This window comes from Carcharhinus amblyrhynchos, chromosome 3 (genome assembly GCF_965287045.1).
Source record: "Carcharhinus amblyrhynchos chromosome 3, sCarAmb.v2.hapA, whole genome shotgun sequence".
NCBI classification, from domain to species: Eukaryota; Metazoa; Chordata; class Chondrichthyes; order Carcharhiniformes; family Carcharhinidae; genus Carcharhinus; species Carcharhinus amblyrhynchos.
Genome location: NC_137326.1, coordinates 99,906,578 through 99,930,664, shown reverse-complemented (window position 1 = coordinate 99,930,664; position 24,087 = coordinate 99,906,578). Strand labels below are relative to the sequence as shown.

The 24,087-nt window shown below is 40.9% G+C and overlaps 1 protein-coding gene across 3 annotated transcripts in view; it reads left to right on the top strand.

Annotated features, from left to right (window-relative positions):
- Positions 1 to 24,087, top strand: part of kcnab1a (potassium voltage-gated channel subfamily A regulatory beta subunit 1a) — a 328,558-nt gene that overhangs the window by 291,734 nt on the left and 12,737 nt on the right. For all 3 annotated transcript variants that reach the window (XM_080185593.1, XM_080185594.1, XM_080185592.1), the window contains 3 exons: positions 12,966 to 13,051; positions 15,501 to 15,621; positions 18,843 to 18,937. In XM_080185593.1, coding sequence (XP_080041719.1) covers positions 12,966 to 13,051; positions 15,501 to 15,621; positions 18,843 to 18,937 — 302 coding nt within the window. The remainder of the gene's footprint in view (positions 1 to 12,965; positions 13,052 to 15,500; positions 15,622 to 18,842; positions 18,938 to 24,087) is intronic.

Sequence of the window (24,087 nt, the reverse complement as noted above, 5' to 3'; positions counted from 1 at the left end):
CCATGTTCAGAGGAAGCAGACCTTTTGAGATTATGCCAGTGGAATTCTTTAGAGGCATTTTTGTTTGCTGTAGGACACGAGCCATACAGTTCCTTTGATTGGTAGCTCAAAGGAAGATGAGGAACGGTGGATGTAACATTTCCAAATCATAGGAATTACCAGTGTGTTTTCCTGACAGGAAAATTGGCAAGAGTGAGAGTACAAGAGGAAGAAAAACCTACAGACATCCAGCAGATTGTGTGACTGGCTCATAGTCAAGGGATAGAATCAGAAATTGTTCCTGCTTAGAAACAGGTTATCATGTCTCATTGCTACTGACTAATGAGGTCTTCAAAATCTATCATTTAAAAACTCCTCATTGAGAAAAGATCAGAATTTGAACTCCTTCCGGTGTAGTAGAGGTAGAGGGCCTCTTGATGCACCATCAGGTTTGCTGCTTTTCTACCTCAAGAAATCAGTTGACTGAAATTCTGACGGGTGCGTTTTCTGCCTATGCCCAGTGTCACAATGACAATCTGAGAGTATGCTGGAGGTACACCGCCCAATGAAAATGATGCTTGCAGAAGGGGACAGTGGCCCTCACCAGATAACCCAGAAGGAGCAATTGCTGGTTGATTTGTGAGATATTAACATGGGCCTTGCCCAAAGATCCTGGCAGCACTTCCATTTACTGACCTGATGGCACTGTGGTTCCTTCTTTTTGAGTGTTATGGTGCCACTCAAAGATTCTGCTAATGTCGCTGCACGGATAGAGTTACTACAGCACAGGCACCCATCCCTATAATAGCAGTGACCTATGTTGTGGGATGTGAGAAAGTGAAGGTGAAAGAGGCAAATGGAGGTTCCATCTCATTGAGCTTAGTGGTGAATTGCACTGCCAGAAATTTCTTATGTAAAATATCTCAGACCTGAAATGTGGTGCAACAGAAGAGCTACTAAGGTCTTTAAAGGAGGTTATGAAAGATAAAAGGATGCTAACCTGGCAATTCCATATTTGAAAACATGGCTTTATATTTATTACAATCACACAAAAGTTCTGATTTTAATTATATAGATACAGATATAGGGTATTTATGAATGTATATAAATACAGATCCCACTTATACACACACAAAAAAAGTATGCAACATGCTACATCACGAAATGCAACAGTGCAGCACTTATTCTTGTCAAATAGTTATCTAGTTGAACAGTTTGCTGTGTGGAGTTTAAAGTGTTGCATAGCAACATTAAAAATTAAGAAATTAGATGTGGTATATTATCACTGTGACGCACATTGATATCTTTGAGGCAATTTATAGCACCTTCTGCTTTTAATCATATTGCAACAGACCAGTTTGCTGACAGATTATCATCCAGCGTTTCTTGGCAAGACTATTAAAAGCCCATTACAACATCCCACAATGTACATTTATGATTTCAATGATTGTTTACACCCTTTAGGGCAGAGTCAATGAGACCATTCAGTAAGAAACCTGTTCCCTGTTTCCTAATGGAAGTGTCATTTAGCAGCCAGCAATTGTCAGTTATGATAACGCAACACAACTGATGACAATCCCCAGCATGGCTGTGTGACAGATGTTTCTCAATAGCTTCAGGGTCTAGGGGATACTTGTGAACTTGCAAACTTAAAACATAATTATTTATCACATATGTAGGGAACGACCATTGAGAAATCACAGTGGTAGTATAACATCACAAAGTAGTCACAGTCTATTGGCTTTTGATGTTTGCCTGATCGTTATTTTGCATTCTCTCTTCAAAGCCTTTGAATTTTGGTGACCTTTTTGCACCAATGGCCTTAATGCTTAACATCGGTTTGTTAGTTTTCCATTTTATTGAAGGGCCATGGTTGTTGATATGTAGACAGTCATTGGGCTGAATAATAAGCTCCCAAAACAGGAGTGTTATGCGTCCATACCAACAAATCTAGCGCACTAGGATTGGGTTGCTAATACAGCTGGCTGCTGGGGCTAAAAATCAGGGACCCACTTACACTATTCAGGTGTCATTAAATGGGGCTCATTAATCAGGCAATCGACCAGAATAAAACTTAGTGTGAGCAATAAAATTCTTGTCAAGTGTGTTTCGCCCTAAGTGAGTTTCCCATATTTTTATTGGGCAGGTTTAGAGAGTTTAGCTGAGCCCTGAGTTTCAGCTTCGTGTTTCAGAGTTCTGTTATTGCTGGAAATGTTTCACACAAGGAGCAGAGTTTGAGTGACAGTATTTAGAGATCTAATTCCTTCTACGGAGAAGTCAATTTACTCCTTAACCATCATCTTAGTCTTTTATACTCAGCCAAGTCTCTGTGGGAGACACCCTGTGAGGAGGATGATGAAGACGATGAGAGTGAAAGGATGAAAGACATGTTGGGAGGTCCAGGATGCACTCAAAGGGTGCTCATGCTCAAGGGCTGCATATGTTAAAGGACATTGAATTCACATTCCTCCATGCTTTTGTTTAATTTAAAAAAAGAAACAATGCCAGCACAAGTTACTTTATCCTGCAGAAATTGATCCCTGCTCTTGAATAGATATAGCTTCAAGCTGATGTAAATGAGCAGTGTTGTGAGCTTGGCTGATGAATTAATAGTTCATAAAATATAGGAGCAGAATTAGACCATTTTGCCCCATCGAGTCTGCTCTGCCACTTGATCATGGCTGATATGCCCCTCATTCCCATTCTCCTGCTTTTTCCCCATAATCCTTCAACCCATTACCAATTACAAATTTGCCTAACTCCTCAAATTCACTCACTGTCTCATCATCCATCGCACTTTGGGGGAGCGAATTCCACAGATTCAAAGCTTATGGAAGAAGTAGTTTCTCCTCAACTCTGTTTTAAATTTGCTACCCCTTATTATAAGACTACGACCTTTCATTCTAGAATGCCCCATAAGAGGAAGCATCTGCTCCACGTCTACTTTACCCATATCTTTTTATCATCTTATAAAGCTCAACTTGATCTCCCCTCATTCTTCTAAATTCAGAAAGTATAGGCCTAAACTGTTCAGTCTTTCTTCATACGATCAACCCCTCATCTCTAGAATCAATCTCTTGAACCTCCTCTGAACCGCCTCCAATGCCACTGCATCTTTCCTCAAATAAGGGAACCAAAACTGTGCACAGTACTCCAGATGTGGTCATACCAATGCCTTATATGGCTGCAACATACTTCCTTTATATTCTATTCCTTTAGTTATAAATGCCAACATTCCATTTGCTTTCTTTATTTTCTGCTGTATCTGAATGCTAGTTTTCTGTGACTCATGAATGAGGACATCCAAAACCCTCTGCTTCATGGTGGACTTGTTCACCATCATGGCTCCAATCAAATTTTGTACCTTAGTAAATCCTGTAATGTGCCCCAGATCATGTTTTCAGACATACCTTGACATAGGGAAATGTCCAGCAGTTAACTTCCTTGTTCCTAAATATGAGACAGGAGAAAGGAATTCAGTTCTAATATAACAGAAGTTAAATCAGTTACATTAAAATAAGTAAGTTACATTAATTTTATCATTCGATCATTCTGCCACTAAATTGTTTGCAGCATGGACAGTTCAAAATTTAAATCAAATTGTTTAATAGTAAAATTCAGGAGTACTACTGAGACAGTAGTCACAAGAATCTTGAACAAAGAAAGTGAGAGGCTCCAGAGAGTGTAATTACTGTGAACCACAACACAAGCAAAAATAAATCAGCAGTGTCAGTTTGAGAAACAAGAGCATAGGGTCTATTTTTACTCAGATCCCTGGCAGAAATGGAACAGTTGTGCAATTAAAATATTCTCTGAAAATGTACCACCCCATTCTCACTTGATTGCCATCCTTCCACATTTTAAATTATACAATTTGTAAGGTGACCGGCTGCCACTGTTAAAAATTACTATTGGCAATAATAGAGGGCATGGCATTCCTCTTTAAATACATTAACCCCTTCAAAGTCAGAGTAAATGTTGTGCAAATATATTATTTGCCATTAGTTTTGTCCGCTGTTGTCTCAGGACATGTATGAGTTTGCAGCCTGCTCAGTTCTCTCACTTTAACACACAGACCGTATTCTAAGCTTCTTTCCCCAGTTATCCTCAGGAAGTTTATTTTAAATCACACAAGGTGAGGGTGGGTGGGGGGGCAGATAATCAATAATTAGCAAAGGAATGCCTGGTAATCTGCTGCTTTGAAGACACCATCAACAAAATTAATGAAGTATAAAATTGGCTTCTTGTACAAATAGGCGTGACAAACTAGAAAGCTGCAAAGTGCACAGGAAAGTGTTTATTTATTTATGTAGCTGCAGTGGGTCTGTAGCTTACTGAGGCACTAAATTAAACTTTAATTCTCATCTAGGAACAAACCCTGGGAGACTAGTTCTAAAAGTGCAAACTGTGTTATTTTTAAGTTCCCAAAACAAAATCAATTTTCACTCCCAAATATAGGCACTTGTTTGTTCTCCATTAATTCAATGAGAATAAATAAATGTATCTACAAGTCACTTCTTCTCATCCTATTAGTCTAACCTCAGTCCAGAACCTTCTGACTGAGGAGGTGGTGGCATAGTGGTATTGTCAGTGGAATAGTAATAATCCAGCCACCAGGGGTAATGCTCGGGGAACCTGGGTTCAAATCACATCACAGTAGATGAATTCAATAAAAATTTAGTAATTAAAAGTCTAATGATGGGCATGATTTTTTTAAAATCTAGTTCACAAATGTCCTTTAGGGAAGGAAATCTGTCATCCTTACTGGCCCACATTTGACTCCAATCACACAGCATTGTGGTTGACTCTTAAATGCTCTCTGAAAATGGCCTAGCAAACCACTCAATTCAAGAACAATGAGGAATGAGCAATAAATCCTGGCCCAGCCAACAATGCCCAGATTCCCGTGAACAAAAAAAAGCATAGTGAAAATATACATCACCTTAAAATCCCAGACATTGATTCAGAAAGTAATTTGCAAAGCTGGCAGTAGTTGCTCTTTCATTATAGAAAAATAATGTTGCCTTCCCTTTTTAAAAGAACGATAGGAAGGAGAGCCTCTGGCTTGGTACCATGATAGGTTGGATTTTTTAAAAAGCTGGCCAAGTTCTGTTGGGAACTTCACAACACAGCAAGAGAGATGGACTGAATGGTTTTTGCTTATTCCTGCTTTATCTTTCTTATCTTTGCCCAGATTTTGCAGTAAAGAAACTGTCAACATTCATCGCCATCACTGCACTGAAACTGACAACTTCCGCAGTCTGCACTGTAAGGGTTTCTCCCTACAGATGGTTCCTGACTTTAGAATTTTATAAAGGACACAATAACATAGACGAGAAGTTTGGCACACCCACAAACTTGCTGTTTATTTAAAAGCGCTCCTAATACCCTAATACAAAGAGCTGTAAACCAGTGTATGACACTATACCATTATTTAACCTTGGCTTCCACTTAAACACACAAAATCTTCACAACTTATTTGAAAGCCTCTACATAAAAAACACAGACAAAACCCCAAGTTTCTGCTCAAATCTTCCTTAAAAAACCCAAATTGCACCCCCCCCCCAAGAAATGATTGCTCCCCTTAAATTACTTTAAAAACCTCAGCCCCAATAACTTTGCATTTGGCTGATCACTTACACTGCCCCATATGGTTGGCCCTTCTGATGTGAATTGTAGGTCTGCGAGCCAGGTTGGCTGTTTCTGATCTTCTCCTTGGCTGCAGTGCCAGACCCTTCTATCATGTCTTTTTGTGATGCTTCTTATTGTTGTTGGGGCCATTTGTAACAGTGGCCTCCTCAGCTTCTTACCTGAGTTGTCCAATGGCAGCAATCATGTGCCACTGTTGTGATAATGTCCCAATGCCCTTAAATAACATCAGTTCTGATTTGCTGTTGGAATGTTTGAAGTTAACCCCTTACAGTATAGCCAGGCTCTGTGTGTTTGTGTGTTGGGAGAAGGCTCTTTTATTTACAGTAATTGAGTGTCTGTTTTGAGTTTTTCATATTTCATAAAATCCAGTTGTGTGGGGTTCTGATCCTACAGCACATGCACAGTAACTTAATTTATTACCATTCCTTTTGCCCTTCAGTAGGGGGTGCTAAACTGCTTTCTTGAGACTGTGATGAAGCCACTCCTACAGTGGAGTGGAGTGATAGGGAGTTCAAATAAAGCTTCATGAACTTGAAAGCATTTTGGGATGTCCTGGAGTTGTGCAGGTGCTATATAAATGCACATTCTTTCTTAATGTACAACAAAGAAAAGAACAAAGAAAATTACAGCATTGGAACAAGCCCTTCAGCCTGTTCCAAGGTCCTAAGGGACCTTGCACTGACTATGCTGCCCTACTGAACTAAAACCCCCTACACTTCTGGGGACCATATTCCTCTATTTCCAACCTATTCGTGTATTTGTCCAGATGCTCCTTAAAATTCACTATTGTATCTGCTTCCATGACTTCCCCCGGCAGCGAATTCCAGGTACCCACCACTCTCTACGTAAAAAAAAAACTTGCCTCGTACATCTCCTTTAAACCTTGCCCCTCGCACCTTAAACCTATGCCCCCTAGTAATTGACTCCTCCGCCCTGGGAAAAAGCTTCGGACTATCCACACTGTCCATGCCTCTCATAATCTTGTAGACTTCTGTCAGGTCACCCTCTCAACCTCCGTCGTTCCAGTGAAAACAAACCAAGTTTCACCAGCCTCTCCTTCTAGCTAATGCCTTCCATGCCAGGCAACATCCTGGTAAATCTTTTCTGTACCCTCTCCAAAGCCTCCACATCCTTCTGGTAGTGTGGCAACCAGAACCGAACACTATATTCCAAGTGGGGCCTAAGATTCTATAAAGCTGCAACATGACTTGCCAATTTTTAAACTCAATGCATTGGCCAATGAAGGCAAGCATGCCATATGCCTTCTTGACTACCTTCACCACCTGCATTGCCACTTTCAGTGACCTGTGTACCTGTGCATACAGATCCTGCTGCCTATCAATACTCTGCCATTTATTGTATATTTGTGCCATTTCTTGGGTTCTGCCATTTATTGTATATTTCCTATCTTTACTAGACCTTCCAAAATGTATGACCTTGCATTTGTCTGGATTAAACTCCATCTGTCATCTCTCTGCCCAAGCCTCCAACCAATCCATATTCTGCTGTATTCTCTGATGGTCCTCATCGCTATCCGCAAATCCACCAACCTTTGTGTCATCAGCAAACTTACTAATGAAACCAGTTGCATTTTCTTCCAAATCATTTATATATACTGTGAACAGCAAAGATCCCAGCCCTGATCCCTGAGGAACACCATTTGTCACAACCCCCACATTCAGAAACACACCCTTCCACTGCTACCCTCTGTCTTCCATGACCAAGCCAGTTCTGTATCCACCCTGCCAGCTCACCCCTGATCCCATGCGACTTCACCTTCTGCACCAATCTGCCATAAGGGACCTTGTCAAAGACCTTACTGAAGTCTATGTAGACAACATCCACTGCCCTACCAATCATCTTCATCACTTCCTCAAAAAACTCAATCAAATTAGTGAGACATGAGCTCCCCTTCACAAAACCATGTTGCCTCTCGCTAATATGTCCACTTATTTCCAAGTGAGAGTAAATTTTGTCTCAAAGAATCCTCTCCAATAATTTCCCTACCACTGACACATGGCTTACTGGCCTGTAATTACCTGGATTATTCTTGACAAATGCTTTCTTTTTCTCTTTGACTAGGCTCACAATGTCTCTCGTTATCCAAGGTTCCCAAAACTTGCCATAATTATCTTTTATCCTCATAGGAATGTGCTGGTCCTCAATCCCTATCAACTTAAACTTGAAAGCCTCCCATATGCCAGATGTTGATTTACCATTGAACATCTGCCCCCACCCTACAGTGTCAGTTCCTGCCTAATATTGTTGTAATTAGCCTTCCCCCAGTTTAGCACCTTAACTTGAGGACTACACTTATCTTCATCCATCAGTACCTTTAAAGCTTACTGAATTGTGGTCACTGTTCCCAAACTGCTCCCTTAGTGAAATGTCAACCACCTGGCTGGGCTCATTCCCCAATACCAGGTCCAGCATGGCCCCTTCCCTAGTTGGATTATCTACATCCTGTTTCAAGAAGGCATCCTGGATGCTCCTTACAAACTCTACCCCATCTAAGTGAGTCCCAGTCAATATAGAGGAAGTTAAAATCTCCCACCACAACAACCCTGTTACTTTCATACCTTGCCAAAATCTGCCTACATACCTGTTTCTCTATCTCCCGCTGGCTGTTGGGTGGCCTATAGTAAACACCCAACATTGTGACTACTTCCTATTCCTGAGCTCTACCCATATTGCCTCGCTGGTATGAGCGCTCCAAGGTGTGCTCCCACAGTACAACTGTGATATTCTCCGTAACCAGTAGTGCAACTCACCCATTCCTTTTACATAACCCTCTATCCTGCCTGAAACATCTGTATCCTGGAATGTTAAGCTGCCAATCCTGTCTTTCTCTTAACCAATCTCTGTAATAGCACAACATCATATTTCCAAGTACTAATCCGAGCTCTTAAGTTCATCTGCCTTACCTGCTACATTTCTCGCATTGAAATAAATACACTTCAGTCCACCTGATCCTCTTTGATTAGCAACTACACGGTGCCTTCTCTTCCTCTGAGTCTTACTGGGCCCTACTCCCTGGTTCCCCTTCAGTTAGTTCACCTTTTGCTTTGGTTCCCACCCCCCTGCCAAACTAGTTTAAATCTTCCTGTGTGACACTAGCAAAGCTCTCGGCCAACTAACAAACCTCCAAGCCATAACAACTTTGAACAAGACCAATTAATTCAGGAGTTTAATTCCAAAATCAATTTATTGATTACAAAATAATACCAGGGATGAAAAACTGTTATTGTGGAGGAGAACTGAGAGATACTGGAACTATTTCCACTGGAACAGGGAAAATTAAAGGGAGATTTGATAATGGTTTTAAAATTATGAAGGACTTTAATAGAGTGAATAGCGTGAAGTTTTTTTCCCCAGTTGTTGAGCCAGTGACAAGTGGGCCATCAATTTAAACTTGTTGCAGAGAAAGTAAGCGGTTTGGATAAGTTTCTTTATGTAAAGAGTTGTATGAACATGGAATGTTTTGTCACAAAGAATAGTTACAACAGAAACCATTTTCATTTTTTACAAGAATATTTTAGGTTATTGGGGAAAACACCACAATGGGATTCATTTTGAATGGTTCTACACACAAGAAGGGCCAAAAGGCTTCCTTAAGTGCTGTAACCTCAATACCACAAGTATCCATTTCCACACAGTCCAACAGTGTTGCTGTTGAAGTTTCCCAGATTTACCTGATGGCCAGTTTGGCAGTCTCATTGCAGCTAATTATATAAGTGAGTGAAGCATCATAAAAACATGAGTTTAAAATGTACCTCACTGGGTTTTCAGAAAGTCATCCATATATTTGCTCTCTGTTGTATTCATGTAGTGTAAATGCTTCTTTGATGTCAATGCCTGGATTGTCCAGAAAGCAGTTTGTAATAGTCTCAGTCTATGGTGCATAAACTGCCTCCAATATGAGTTAAGCATTTTTCTTGGAGGAGGTGCACCTCCTAGTGGCTGTGTTGATAGACCAGGGCCCGACAAATCAAATTGTGAGTAGTAGAGCCAGAAGAAAGAGTCAAAAGTAATCATGATTTTGTTGCTAGTGATAATGTAATTAAAGCACATTCATTTTGTGGTTGGTGAAAGATCTTAAAAACAATCCAAGATTATGGATTGCAGGCTGAATGAAGTTTATAATTTTGAGAAATAAATGTTTCTCCTGCTTTTTCAAAGCCCATTCTAGTAGAGAAACCTGCTGCAGGCAAGTAGAGAAAAGATATGATCAAAAATGTCACACTTAGTGTGAACGTTTAATACATATATTTCTCATAAACAACATTTTTTGAGGAAGTTCTTCGTTGATCACTACCTTAATTGAAGATTGTGACTAAACCTTTTTCACTTCAGAGTTACCTTCCTTTGCTATTGTATTAAAATTAGTGCCAGCTTTTTATTCTTCATTACTGAGTAATTATTGTGTAAGGGTTGTGCACAGAAGGAACAGTAATATTGGCACTGAAGAATGAAAGCTTTCGCTTCATTGTTTGGATCTGGCAGAGGAGATCACTCACCCATTACAGATTCCATCCAATTTTAATATCGTTCACTTCAATTAAATAAAAAATTGTGTGGGTTCTATAATGAGTACATAACAATGCAAGCAATGAAGATTCACTTCCAAATGTGGAACAAAACTAAATTGTGATATTTTATTTACTTTTAGATAGAATAAGCTGTTGCTTGTGATCCTACGAGGGAGAAAACATCCTCCGTTATTTTCTCTGTGTTGTCTGATGCCATTCCTCCCCAGACAAAACAGGTTTACGAGGATGGTACCGGGGCTGGAAGTGTCGAATGTTAAGGAGAGGCTGAATAGGCTGGGACTTTTTTCCCTGGAGCATGGGAGGATGAGGGGGGTGGTGTTACAGAACTTTATGAAATCAGTAAGGGGCATAGATAAGGCGAATATCCAAAATCTTCACTGGGGTAGGCGAATCCAAAACTAGAGGGCATTGGTTTAAGGTGAGAAGGGAAAGATTTAAAAGGGCTGAGGGACAACTTTTTCACAGAGAGTGGTGGGTATATGGAATGAGCTGCCAGAGAATTGTTAGAGACAGGTACAATTACAGCATTTAAAATACATTTGGACTGGTACATTGATGGGAAAGGTTTAGAGGGATATGGGCCAAACGCAGGCAAATTGGACTAGTTTAATTTGGGAAACCTGGTCAGCATGGATGAGTTGGGCCGAAGGGCTTGTTATCTCTAACCCTACACTGCCATGGCAGTACACTTTGATGGCAATATATTGTTTATATTAATTTAGCAGCAACATTTCATGTTGAAGTATGAGAAGTTTTCTTTTTCTTTCTCAGTATCTACTCCTATGACATACAGAATGTTATAAAATCTTGGAATCAGCTTTTCCTCAGTAGAATACACTAAATGAAAGACAAATACATAAGATTGCCCTTGGATTTTCAGACTTTAATTATGCATCATGAGAATAAACACTATTGAAAAGGAGCAGCAGACATTGGTCAGAAATTACTGGGCCTGTGTTTATTCTCTGGAGCAGCTGTGGCATAAACCTTGTCACCAAAGTCAGTGGCTTCTGCACATAAACTGTTACTCTGATGAAATGTTACCTTAAATAAAATAATCGCATCTCTCAGAAATGTCTCAGAGCACTTCTCCCACAATTTATAATGACTGCCTGTAACAGAATAACAACGTGGAAGCAATTTTGCCAGTTTACTTTTAGTGACAGTTGAAAGAAGGCCATTGGTCAGAACACTGGAAGAACTCGCTGCTCCTTAATAGGTTCCATCAGACCTAATAGTGTGCACATGAAACATTGGAATAGACATATAGGGCATCCATTTAATATCCCATCTGAAGAATGGGTACAGAATAAAATTAAGAAATCTTGTGAAAAATCAAGTGTGCTAAAATATTCTTTTTTTCATTTAACCAACGTACCATGAAAGTTCTTAGGAAGTTTTTCATTTTGCCCTTTGGAAACATTATTTCTTTTACCTGCCATTCATGTTAAATTTATCTTTATTTAGTTCATCATTCCTTGAAAATGTTTTAATTCTAATTAACACTTTCATCAATCATTTTTAAACTTTAATCATGCATCAGCAGCAGTGATATGGGTAACAAATGCAAAATTGTCTAGTCTTAAATGCTTCCTTAAACCACCCTGCACAAACTGATTGCAGTGGGAATGACACTCATACTTGCTGTTTGAAGGGGAAGTAACGAGGATGTGAGTGTTGCCCGATTACATCCTGATCACCAGGATTTAACAGAGTAGAAAACATATTATAGAACCATTGAATCATGGAATCCCCACAGTGCAGAAAGAGGCCATGTGGCCCATTGAGCCTGCACTGACAACAATCCCACCCAGGCTGCATACCCATAACCCCACATACTTACCCTACTAATCCCCCTGACACAAAAGGACAATTTAGCATGGCAAATCAACTTAACCAGCACATTTTTGGACTGTGGGAGGAAACTGGGGGACCCAGAGGAAACCCATGCAGACACAGGAAGGATATGTAAATTCGAGGCTGGAATTGAACCCATGTCCCTGGTGCTGAGAGGCAGCAATGCAATCTACTGTGCCACCGTATTAACTGCTAACTGATGGCATTTTCCATTGCTGTTGGCCATGATCAAATCACAATATTGGGAAATTATAGCACAGGATGCCAAAAGCCCTGTGTTCATATTAACTTCTCAGCTGGAGCTATCTACATCCCTAAAAGCATCTTTCGCTCTCCCCCGTCTTGTTCTAAATGTTGTTTGGACTCACAGCTGAGGCTTTATTCAAATAAGGACATGATTCCAAGCATGTTGAAAAACTGGATCAAAAAATGGGCAAATAAATTCCGCATCTGCTCCAATCAGATCTAGACTAAGGCATTACTATCAGTAGAAAATTGATTTTGTCTGGTAAAACCAATGTATAATTCTTCATTTACAATAACAGATAATGAATAGTGCTTATATTTTCTGACAACTTTATATGAACAGTAGTGGTCAAGTCCAATAGAGGCAAAATCAATCTAAGAGGGGTTACATGAAAGACAATGGGACTTCAGGTCAAATCAGCCATGCTTTAAAACCCCTGAAGCAAAGGATAAGCATAGTTCAAAATTGTCTTGAAAGCAGAAATGTTTAATTTCTTAAGGTTTTATGAGTGTTCCAGTCATTGAACTGAAGTCATGGAAACAGAGGAAAAGTTAGCATTACCAACTAGAAATATGACTGTTCTGTCAAAAGCCATAGTTCATGCAGGGTTCTTTAGCAGCAAGAAGGGTGAAGTATCTAACTTTTATTTTTTTTTATTATTTGCTTCCCTCTTTGTTTAGAGATTGTCCGGGCAATGACATATGTGATAAACCAAGGAATGACCATGTACTGGGGAACATCCCGTTGGAGCGCCATGGAGATTATGGTATCCATCTGTAAATACTTTATTAGATGCATATCAACCACACAATCTACACTTCTAAGGATCTAAATGGTCATTTAATATCTTTAGAAAAAAGTAGTGATTCAAATTTATAATTATGATCTAATCTGTGTAAGCAGAGCTCAGTCTCAAATCAAATACTACTACTGTGAGGAAAATAATTCTTTGTTCTAACTGGCATTTATATGAAGACTATGGTGGTTTGAATGCATTTGCTAGTTTCTTCAGAAATTATTTTTGCCTCATAGAGAATTTTAGCGAGTTAAATATTTGTTATTTATTCATGCCACGGTGCTATTTTCGGATCTTGATTTTTTCACCATTTAAAAGAAAGCTTATTGATCTGACAGATTAACAATGTAAGTGAATCCTTACATTGAATGAAGCCATTTACCAAAGGCACCAAAAAGCTGCTAATCCTCTTGTTATTTTATTTCCTGGGCTAGCACTTCACCCACAGAACTTTATATGATAAAATCAAAAACTAGGTGTGATAGTCAAATGATCAAAGGCAGCACTTTGTAAATGAAATCCTAAACAATGCAAAAATCTGAAGCTGTATAAATTCACACCCATATCGAAGAGAAACACAGATTGGCTCTGATGAAATGTTGATGTTAATCTGCATTTCTCTTTTAATGGATTTTACCTGAGGAAGCCTTTGATTAAGAAGGGTGCCAGGCAAAAGGCAGGGAATTATAGGCCGGTTAGTTTAACGTCTGTGGTAGGTAAAATGTTAGAATCCGTCATTAAGGAGGAAATTGCGAGGCATCTTGAAGGGAATTGCTTGATAGAGCAGACGCAGCACGGTTTCATTAAAGGGAAGTCGTGTCTGACAAATTTACTGGAGTTCTATGAGGATGTGTCTAGGGCGGTCGATAGAGGAGAGCCGGTGGATGTGGTCTTTCTGGATTTTCAGAAGGCGTTTGACAAAGTACCTGATAAGAGGTTATTGCAGAAGGTCAGGGGACTTGGAGTTGGGGGTAGGGTGTTAGCGTGGATAGAGGATTGGCTGTCAAATAGGAGGCAGAGAGTGGGGGTCAACGGGTGCTATTCGGATTGGCGGATGGTGACTAGTGGAGTGCCCCAGGGGTCGGTGCTGGGGCCTCAGCTTTTTACCATTTATATAGATGATCTGGAGGAGGGAACCGAGTGTAGGGTGTCGAAATTTGCGGATGACACCAAGATTGGGGGAACGGCAAATTGTGCGGAGGGTGTGGAGAGTCTGCAGAAGGATCTAGATAGGCTGGGTGAATGGGCCAGGAAATGGCAAATGGAATTTAATGTTGGCAAGTGTGAGGTGGTCCACTTTGGTAGGAAGAATGGTAGGAAGGACTATTACTTACGTGGCGAAAAACTGCAGCAGGCGACGGTGCAGAGGGACCTCGGGGTCCTTGTGCATGAGTCACAAAAACCCAGCTTGCAGGTGCAGCAGGTGGTCAGGAAGGCGAATGGGATGCTGGCCTTCATAGCGAGGGGGATTGAATATAAAAGTAGGGAGGTCTTGCTGCAGCTGTATAGGGCATTGGTGAGGCCGCAGCTGGAGTACTGTGTGCAGTTTTGGGCGCCGCACCTGCGCAAAGATATTTTGGCCTTGGAGGGAGTGCAGAGGAGGTTTACTAGGCTGATACCGGAGTTGAGGGGGTTGAGCTATGAGGAGAGGCTGAATAAACTAGGCTTGTACTCGTTGGAGTTTAGAAGAATGAGGGGAGATCTCATTGAGATGTATAAGATGATGAATGGGATGGATAGGATAGAGGTGGAGAGACTCTTCCCGCTCAAAAAAGACACTAGGACTAGGGGGCACAGCCTCAAGATAAAGGGGGGGGGCGTTTTAGAACAGAGTTGAGGAGGAACTTCTTCACTCAAAGGGTGGTGAATCTCTGGAATTCTCTACCCGTTGAAGTGGTGGAGGCTGCCTCGCTAAATATTTTCAAGAAGCGGGTTGATGGGTTTTTGATAAGAGAGGGGATTAAGGGTTATGGGGAGAGGGCCGGAAAGTGGAACTGAGCCACGACAGATCAGCCATGATCTTATTGAATGGCGGGGCAGGCTCGAAGGGCCAGATGGCCTACTCCTGCTCCTATTTCTTATGTTCTTATGTTCTTATGTTCTTATTGTCTGTAATATTGGCATCATCAACGTGCATTTGTTAGAATAAAGGGCATTCTTCAATTTACGGATTAATAAATCCTGCTGATAGTTTCAGACCTATTAATGGGGGAACTTTACCCACAGATATTTATTTAAAACTCTTGAAAATAAGTTATGTGCAAATGAGTATTGTCTTGTTTCATTTCCCACCCCCATCTGTTCCAATTATTGAAATGTTTCTGATGAGAATCATGGATTGACAAGGATAGTCACTTCATCTCTTATTTCCTAGTACAGTATTGTTAGAAACTGATTTTCGGTTTGTGATTTTCCTTAGGAGGCTTACTCAGTAGCCAGACAGTTTAATTTGATACCTCCAGTCTGTGAGCAAGCGGAATATCATATCTTTCAGAGAGAGAAGATTGAAGTGCAACTCCCTGAACTTTATCACAAGATTGGTGAGTACCTGCACTATAGTTAATGTACTGGTCCTGCCAAGATTAAATCCATTAGTTTTAAGATGAACACTAATATGCTGCATCGTAAGTGTTGAAGAGGAAGATTTGTGGCTGATTGGTTGTAATGTCAAGGTTTTGGCCCCAATATGAGGATGGGAACTGAGGCTGTTGGGTGCATACTTTAACGCTACTGGCCTGCATGCTAGTTTGCCAGTAACCAGCCACTCCCGAGTCATCAACCAGGAGGCTGAGCAGGGTACCTTGCTCAGATAGCTTGCTCTGGTAAATACCCAGCCAATGAAGACTATAGATCAACTAGAACCATCCAGTCAGGCTGAGGGCCCTCCCACCGCTCCAAGATGTCCTTGAGCACCCCCCTCTATTTGGCCCTCCAACTTCAGTGTCCAGAAATCATCTTTTGTTGAATGGTGAGTTGCATCCTCTGATCAATAAATAGCCAGTCCAGAAAAAAAATCGATCTCTGGTGACTGCTCCCAGCTTAATGCAGGACCAGAAGCTGCATTTGAGAATGACATCAGGTCCTGTCATAAAATGCCTGCCCTGTTTCCCTGAAGCATTTCAAAGCGCTTCACATTCAATTAGTTACTCTACTTTGAAATCCAGTTTAGGTATGTTAAGTAAGATCGTACAATCAGCAATGAGGCAGTTGACTGATTAATCAGTTTTTGATGATGGTAGTTGACCAGCATACTGGGACCATTAACAAGCACTTGAAAAGTTGAGTCAGGCTAGAGCCTTATTTTAACAGCTCTAACAAAAAGCACATTTCACAGCAGCTTTTATTCATTATTGCACTGGGACATTCGCCTCTATTAAATGTTCCAAGTCATGGAGCAATACTTGTACCAATAACTTCTGTCTGAGGCAAAATGCTATCAAATAAGCCAAGCTTATATAAGATTTTACTTATTAGCTGGATTTAGACACCATCAAAATTTTTATGTAATTCAATATTTTGAAATTATAATAACTGTTTACAATGTCAGTAATATTACATGCTTCATACAGCAGCAGCATTCAAACCTGTGTAAAATAATATGCTGTGCATTGATGTATGATGTGATTCTTTTCATTGGCAATTGATTTTTTTTCAAGAGCGTCAGTGCATCCGGATAATAAAGTAAAATTATATGTTATCTATTCAAAGCTCAGCTCAAGATGACTATATTAAATACTCCATGTTATACATCTCGTACTGTGCAGATTAACTGTCCCAATCTTGTGGGGGTGTTTTTCAGTGATGATTAGCTTTACTGAAAGTAGCTTTATGGAAAATGACCTTGTCTAACTTCACTTTCCTTGTCCTAAATCTCTCAGGTGACTGAAGGGAAGATTCAATATTGCACATTCCGTATATCCTGATAGGACATGGCTGGTGTGGCAGTTCCACTTTGGGTTCTCTGTAAAGTAAATTAATTGTCTGGATAGGAATGAACTAAAATGTAGTCACAATCAACTCCAAATAACCGTGTAGTAAATCGATAAAGCATAAAATGACTTGCATTAGTACATGCATTTTGAGCACCAGAAGATTCTTAACTCCTCATGAAGAAATGGTCTAGTGTTTCCTCCCCAGCCTATGCCTCGGAGTTAATGATGCCAAAGATTGACCTGCAGAATTATTTTGCCAGCTTGGATTATACTAGCATTTATACACCCAAACTCATACAAGGATAAACACAAGCGACTGAGAAAATCAATGAAACCTATCTTGCCAAAACATCTAATCAGCTGAATAATAAAGCCAAGACCTAACAATTGTTTATTATTCATATGATCACAATCCATAGCATTCAGAAAGAACTGAAAAATAATGGTGTCTGAATCAGACTCACCCTAATTAATGCACAAATCAGCCAGCAGTTGGTGACAAGGAAAATAAACCTCATTAGTTGTGAAAGGCCAGAAGTTTCTGCCCAATTTACAGTCTCTGCCTTTAGCTTTGTGAAAACAGCCACTCACTCTTAGTCTCCTATGATTTTCATGAAGTTGCTGTATTTGTACATGAATTGCCCTGTAATTAACAGAGTAAATACTCTTTTCATTCATTCATGTGTGCTGTGCCTGAAGAAAGATCCTCGCTCATTGTCTGCTGATGCTTCATCCTGAGCCATTTACTTGGCAGTTTTTGTCAGTGGTGGTTTGTGTTGCCTCCCAGAGAAAGAATAAGTAATTGACCTCATATCCAGGAAGTGAATAACTGAAAGTCTGGAAGTTCATACTATTAGGTAGTGAATTGTTGTCAGAAGTATTAAAATTGAGAAAAAAGCTCACTTTCCCCTTTGATCTTTTTTCTCTCTCAATTCAGTTTCTCTTTATATATTTCTATATCTGATCTGACATTGAAGTAATTACTACAATTCCATATACATTGGAAAAATAACTCCTACACTGTAGTGCTGAATAATACCTGTGAAGCTTAAAACTAAAATGTTCTAAATTTGTAACAACTACAAAAATTACTGCCAAACTGCATCATATATATCATTGATTTGCAAATAAACCTGCTGAATTTTACTAATCAGTCTGAGTGATACATATTAGAAGGGTTCATCTCTTTAGGTATCAGATAGTTTAAACAGCTACATCAGTATTCTGATGAATGAAACATTATTGAAGATTAATCCAAATATGCCAGTTTGGCTCTCTTAACATTGGTCTGTATTTAATAAAGAGCCTTGCACTCTTTCAGAGCAGTGAAACAGTTCAAACTCTGAACAAACTATCTGTCGACCTTCGCCTTGATGGCTTATGTATTCCCAAATTGTAAGAATAGCTTATTACATTAAGCTTCACACTTGAATTAGCATTTTAATTCCCCAGTGTGCAGTCTGACCAGTGGTTCCATTTGGAGGACAAATTTATGAAAATGATTTCGATATTTTCTCTAATTCAGGCCAAACTTTGTGTATTATCATTAATATTGAAGGAAACCCATAAGCCCTTGTTTCTTAGAATCATAGAAACCCTACAGTACAGAAAGAGGCCATTTGGTCCATCGAGTCTGCACCGACCACAATCCCACCCAGGCCCTACCCCCATATCCCTACATATTATACTCACTAATCCCTCTAATCCACACATCTCAGGACAATTTTTAGCATAGCGAATCAACCTAACCCGCACATTGTTGGACTGTGGCTTTGCCATTAAACTGTACTGATTGGTGTTTTCTCATTCTCAGTTGTCTGTTTTTGTAGGGGTTGGTGCAATGACCTGGTCTCCCCTTGCCTGTGGAATCATCAGTGGGAAGTATGATATTGGAGTACCTGACAGTTCAAGGGCTTCATTAAAGGTAATGCAACTAATGAATAAATCTCTTGGATTTAATGAGCGCCTTTAACAAAATAGAAAGTGACACCTTTGCCTTGCTGAAGTAATTTATTTTATGACATTAATCATGTTAAAACTGGATTACCTAGGGAAGAGCAGTTTTTATTTTTGCTCTTTTCAAGTTTCACATTAACAGTCCACCTTCTTAATAATAGACGAAATGATAATATGTAGCATTATGTATATGCAAAACTTTGAAAAGGTTAAGGAGATAATACAGCCTGTGTCATGGTATTGGATTTGTGGAAACAGCAACCTAAGTGGTCTTATCCAATTATTTCTTGTCTTAGGATGCTGAAAACATTAGTCAGTGATTCAGTTAATAGTTCACTTATTGTGCAAATCAAATTACTCAAAACTCTTTGGTGCGCAGTGTATGAATATTTAGTGTCAAAACACGAATGTAATGATGACAAGTTAAGTAAAGCTGCTATCACCAAAAAGCCTCGCAATATGTAACTACATTGAAAGAAGAGTAACTCATTTATTGTTTCTTTTCAAAACCTTTTCCTTGCTGATTCTTTTCCATTTCTTCCTGCTATCCAGAAGTCAATGGCGGAAAGTATGGCTGTCCGGAAAATGGGCACAGAGATTGCAAGGCATAACTAATTTCCATTGCTTCCAATCTAGGCATCACACAAACCTCACACTGTAATGTGTTGCTCAACCTTAACCATGCTGTTGGACAGCTGTAGGCCTCTAAGGGGTTCAAATTTGTGCAAGGCTAATATCACTTAAAGCCAGCCTACAACTTTTAAAGGGGAGGTGCATTCTGGCTGGGCAAGTGCGAACTCAAGAGTGACTGGGGGGCAAAGAGAGGCCAACTCCAGTCGTTTACAAACTCAGCATTGATACAAGAGTTGAAAAGCAGCAGAGATGTTTTTATCTTCACAGGAAGCTGGTGGATCATCAGGTCAACTCTGAGAAGGCAACAGCAGCAATAGCTTTTGTGGTCAATATAAACAGTATAACCCCGAGGACCTGGATGCAGTGCCACAAGAAGTTTAATGGCTTCACACAAGTGGTCAAGATCAGTGAATTCATCTCCAAAGCTATATCCTTACAGGCTGACATTGACAAAGAAATCCAGCTTCACCTGAAATCTGCAGGAGCAGCCTTTGGCTACCTGAGGACATTGAAGATTACAATGTCAATGCTGAAAATAATCTGATGGTCTACAATATGGTGATGATCCTTTCCATACAGTACAGGGCTGAAAATGGACAATATATAGGAGACACCTGAAATCTCTGGAGTTGTGCCATCAGCGCTGTCTGCCAAGATCTTACATATTATATGGGAGAACAGACACATTAACAACAGTATCCTCTCAAAAGCATTGAGGCCAAAAGCTTCATTCAATTAGTCACAGAGTTCAGATGTCAAGTATCAGGCCCCCAAAACAGATGGTTTTCTCCTAGCTCAGTCAGGGAAGATGCATAAACATAAGAACATAAAACATAAGAACATAAACATAAGAAATAGGAGCAGGAGTAGGCCATCTAGCCCTTCGAGCCTGCCCCGCCATTCAATAAGATCATGGCTGATCTGTTGTGGCTCAGTTCCACTTTCCCGCCCTCTCCCCATAACCCTTAATCCCCTCTCTTATCAAGAACCCATCAACCCGCTTCTTAAAAATATTTAGCGAGGCAGCCTCCACCACTTCAACGGGCAGAGAATTCCAGAGATTCACCACCCTTTGAGTGAAGAAGTTCCTCCTCAACTCCGTTCTAAACCGCCTCCCCTTTATCTTGAGGCTGTGCCCCCTAGTCCTACTGTCTTTTTTGAGCGGGAAGAGTCTCTCCACCTCTATCCTATCCATCCCATTCATCATCTTATACGTCTCAATGAGATCTCCCCTCATTCTTCTAAACTCTAACAAGTACAAGCCTAGTTTATTCAGCCTCTCCTCATAGCTCAATCCCCTCAACTCCGGTATCAGCCTAGTAAACCTCCTCTGCACTCCCTCCAGGGCCAAAATATCCTTGCGCAGGTGCGGCGCCCAAAACTGCACACAGTACTCCAGCTGTGGCCTCACCAATGCCCTATACAGCTGCAGCAAGACCTCCCTACTTTTATATTCAATCCCCCTCGCTATGAAGGCCAGCATCCCATTCGCCTTCCTGACCACCTGCTGCACCTGCAAGCTGGGTTTTTGCGACTCATGCACAAGGACCCCGAGGTCCCTCTGCACCGTCGCCTGCTGCAGTTTTTCGCCACGTAAGTAATAGTCCTTCCTACCATTCTTCCTACCAAAGTGGACCACCTCACACTTGCCAACATTAAATTCCATTTGCCATTTCCTGGCCCATTCGCCCAGCCTATCTAGATCCTTCTGCAGACTCTCCACACCCTCCGCACAATTTGCCTTTCCCCCAATCTTGGTGTCATCAGCAAATTTCGACACCCTGCACTCGGTTCCCTCCTCCAGATCATCTATATAAATGGTAAATAGCTGAGGCCCCAGCACCGACCCCTGGGGCACCCCACTAGTCACCAACTGCCAATCCGAATAGCACCCATTTACCCCCACTCTCTGCCTCCTATTTGACAACCAATCCTCTATCCACGCTAACACCCTACCCCCAACTCCATGTCCCCTGACCTTCTGCAATAACCTCTTGTGAGGTACCTTGTCAAACGCCTTCTGAAAATCCAGAAAGACCACATCCACCGGCTCTCCTCTATCCACTGCCCTAGACACATCCTCATAGAACTCCAGTAAATTTGTCAGACACGACTTCCCTTTAATGAAACCAGAAGAAGAAGCGCTTAAGAATGTGCTTGAAAGACAACATGAAGAAATGCAACATTAACATCAGCCCCTTGGAGACCATTGCCTTGGACCAAATCTTGGCAGAATTTGGAGGAAGGTTCCCAGCATTAATAAAGAGGAAAAGTGAAAGTGGTGAAAAGAACATGCCATGACCCAAACTGAAAATACACAACCCGACATTCCAGGTGATGCAAAGCCCACAGATCCCAAATCTGCTTCAACAGCCATCTTCAGACCATGGAAGACTATCATCCTCACTCACAAGGGATAGCCAATAATAAAAATCACTAGCCTAAAACACTGCTCAATTTATCACTCACTCTCGAATAATCACTATCAAACCTGATTGACATATCACAATTATAGTTTCACCTCAACCCCACACACTGCATTGCACTGCTGCAGACTTCACACTTACATCTCATACACACTGCTAGCTATTCAACCATGATAGCCACACAACCAAACAAGTTGCACCATATTCCCCAATGCACTCCCCCCACCCCCATCTCTTGCAGGACAAGGTGGCACAAAACTTCAGACAGCAACATCTTACTAGCATATCCCTCCACCCATGGAAGAGATGATGCTCTGCATCAGGTGCTTCAAAACTGGGGTGTGTGGGGATCAGCAAAGGGCTTCCAGAGGGTCCACACAGCTGATGGCTACCATGTTATCAGCAAATGTTGGTTCAAGAAGAACGTCTGACTAATTTGAAAAATATTACAGCTATGGAATAGGGTAATCAGTGCAAGGCCATTCCACAGGGGAGCCCGTAATCCTAAAGCTGTTTGTTCATTTTACCTGCTCTTTTCTGGCAAGAGAGAATGAAATTTGTTGAACACAGAGCCTTAATGAGCTCCCTCATGCAACTGTTGCCACTGCAGATGTTGAGATTATACCTATTGGAAGGATCAGATTGCATAAAGCCTCATGGTCTTGGGCAACTCAGCCACTGGCAATGCACTCCTGGCCCTGCTGTGAGGGACTGTTCTTGCTGCACTAAGTGGCAGATTTGCTGATGACATCATTAGTGAAGTGGAGATGTTTGACACACTGTTCCTTGCTGTGGACAGGTACAGTTTCCAGCTGAGCATCATCTCTTCTTCCCTCTTCAAGCAGCTTGTCCTCCTCAGTGTCACCCCTGCTTGTTTTCTCGATCAAACTGCCAGACAAAGGGGATACAAACTGCTGCACTAATATCTGGGAGCAAGTGGTCTAAGGAGAATCCTTAAAGTCAGGAGAAAGTTCTTCAGCACATGCGACAGCACTCACTGTAGAACTCAGCAACTTTAAATGAAGATACAAACCAGCAACCAGTTCTACAAACTCGGCACCAGTAGAAATCAAACTGAAAGTAGTTAATGATCTTTTTAAATCACACTGATGGGGTTCTTGTTGCTAATGCATATTTAGCTATACAGGATTAATATAGCTACCAGTGTAGCAGATGTGCAATAATTGATTACTGGGTTGCTGAATCATAGAACAGTTATAGCACAGAAGGAGGCCAATCAGTCCACCGTGTGTGTGCTAGCTCTCTAAGAACAACTCAACTGGTTCCATTGCTTGACCCTTTTCCCCTGGCCCTGCAACCTTTCCCCCTTCAGGACTTATCCAATTGCCTTTTGAATCTGTCTCCAACATGTTTTTAGGCAGTCCACTGTCTGTAATGTCTCTTTGCAGTTGAATACTTTGCTGGAATTCAGTACCGATGCTCACATATGAAGAATAGGTACTTGTGTGAAATACTGGAAAGCAATTGGAACATTTGGGACTGGAGCCAAACGAAAAGATTTTGACCACAACATTTGGTTGCACAGTTACAGCTAGTTAGAAGCTTATGTCAAAAATAGCAGCATGGTGTCAAGTGAGTACTATATGTTGACTAACATCACAATCTGCCTATCCGAATTCTTCCGGTTCACATTCCCTATACCTGAGCCAACACATTCTCAAAAATGATATCTGGCATAGCTAATACCAACCATGTGTGCATGTGTGACTCTCCGCACCCCCACCACCTCCATGGAACTAAATTAGCACTCGTATCATGAAAAATACAGTAACTGTGCAACCAAATGTTGTGGTCAAAGTCTTTTTGTTTGGCTCCAGTCCCAAACGTCCCAATTGCTTTCCAGTACTTCACACAAGTACCTATTCTTCATATGTGAGCTTCAGTACTGAATTCCAGCAAAGTATTCAACTGCAAAGAGACATTACAGACAGTGGACTTCCTAAGAGCATGTTGGAGCCAGATTCAAAAGGCAGCTGGATAAGCCCTGAAGAGGGAAAGGTTGAAGGCTATGGAGAGTCAAGCAATGGAACCAACTGAA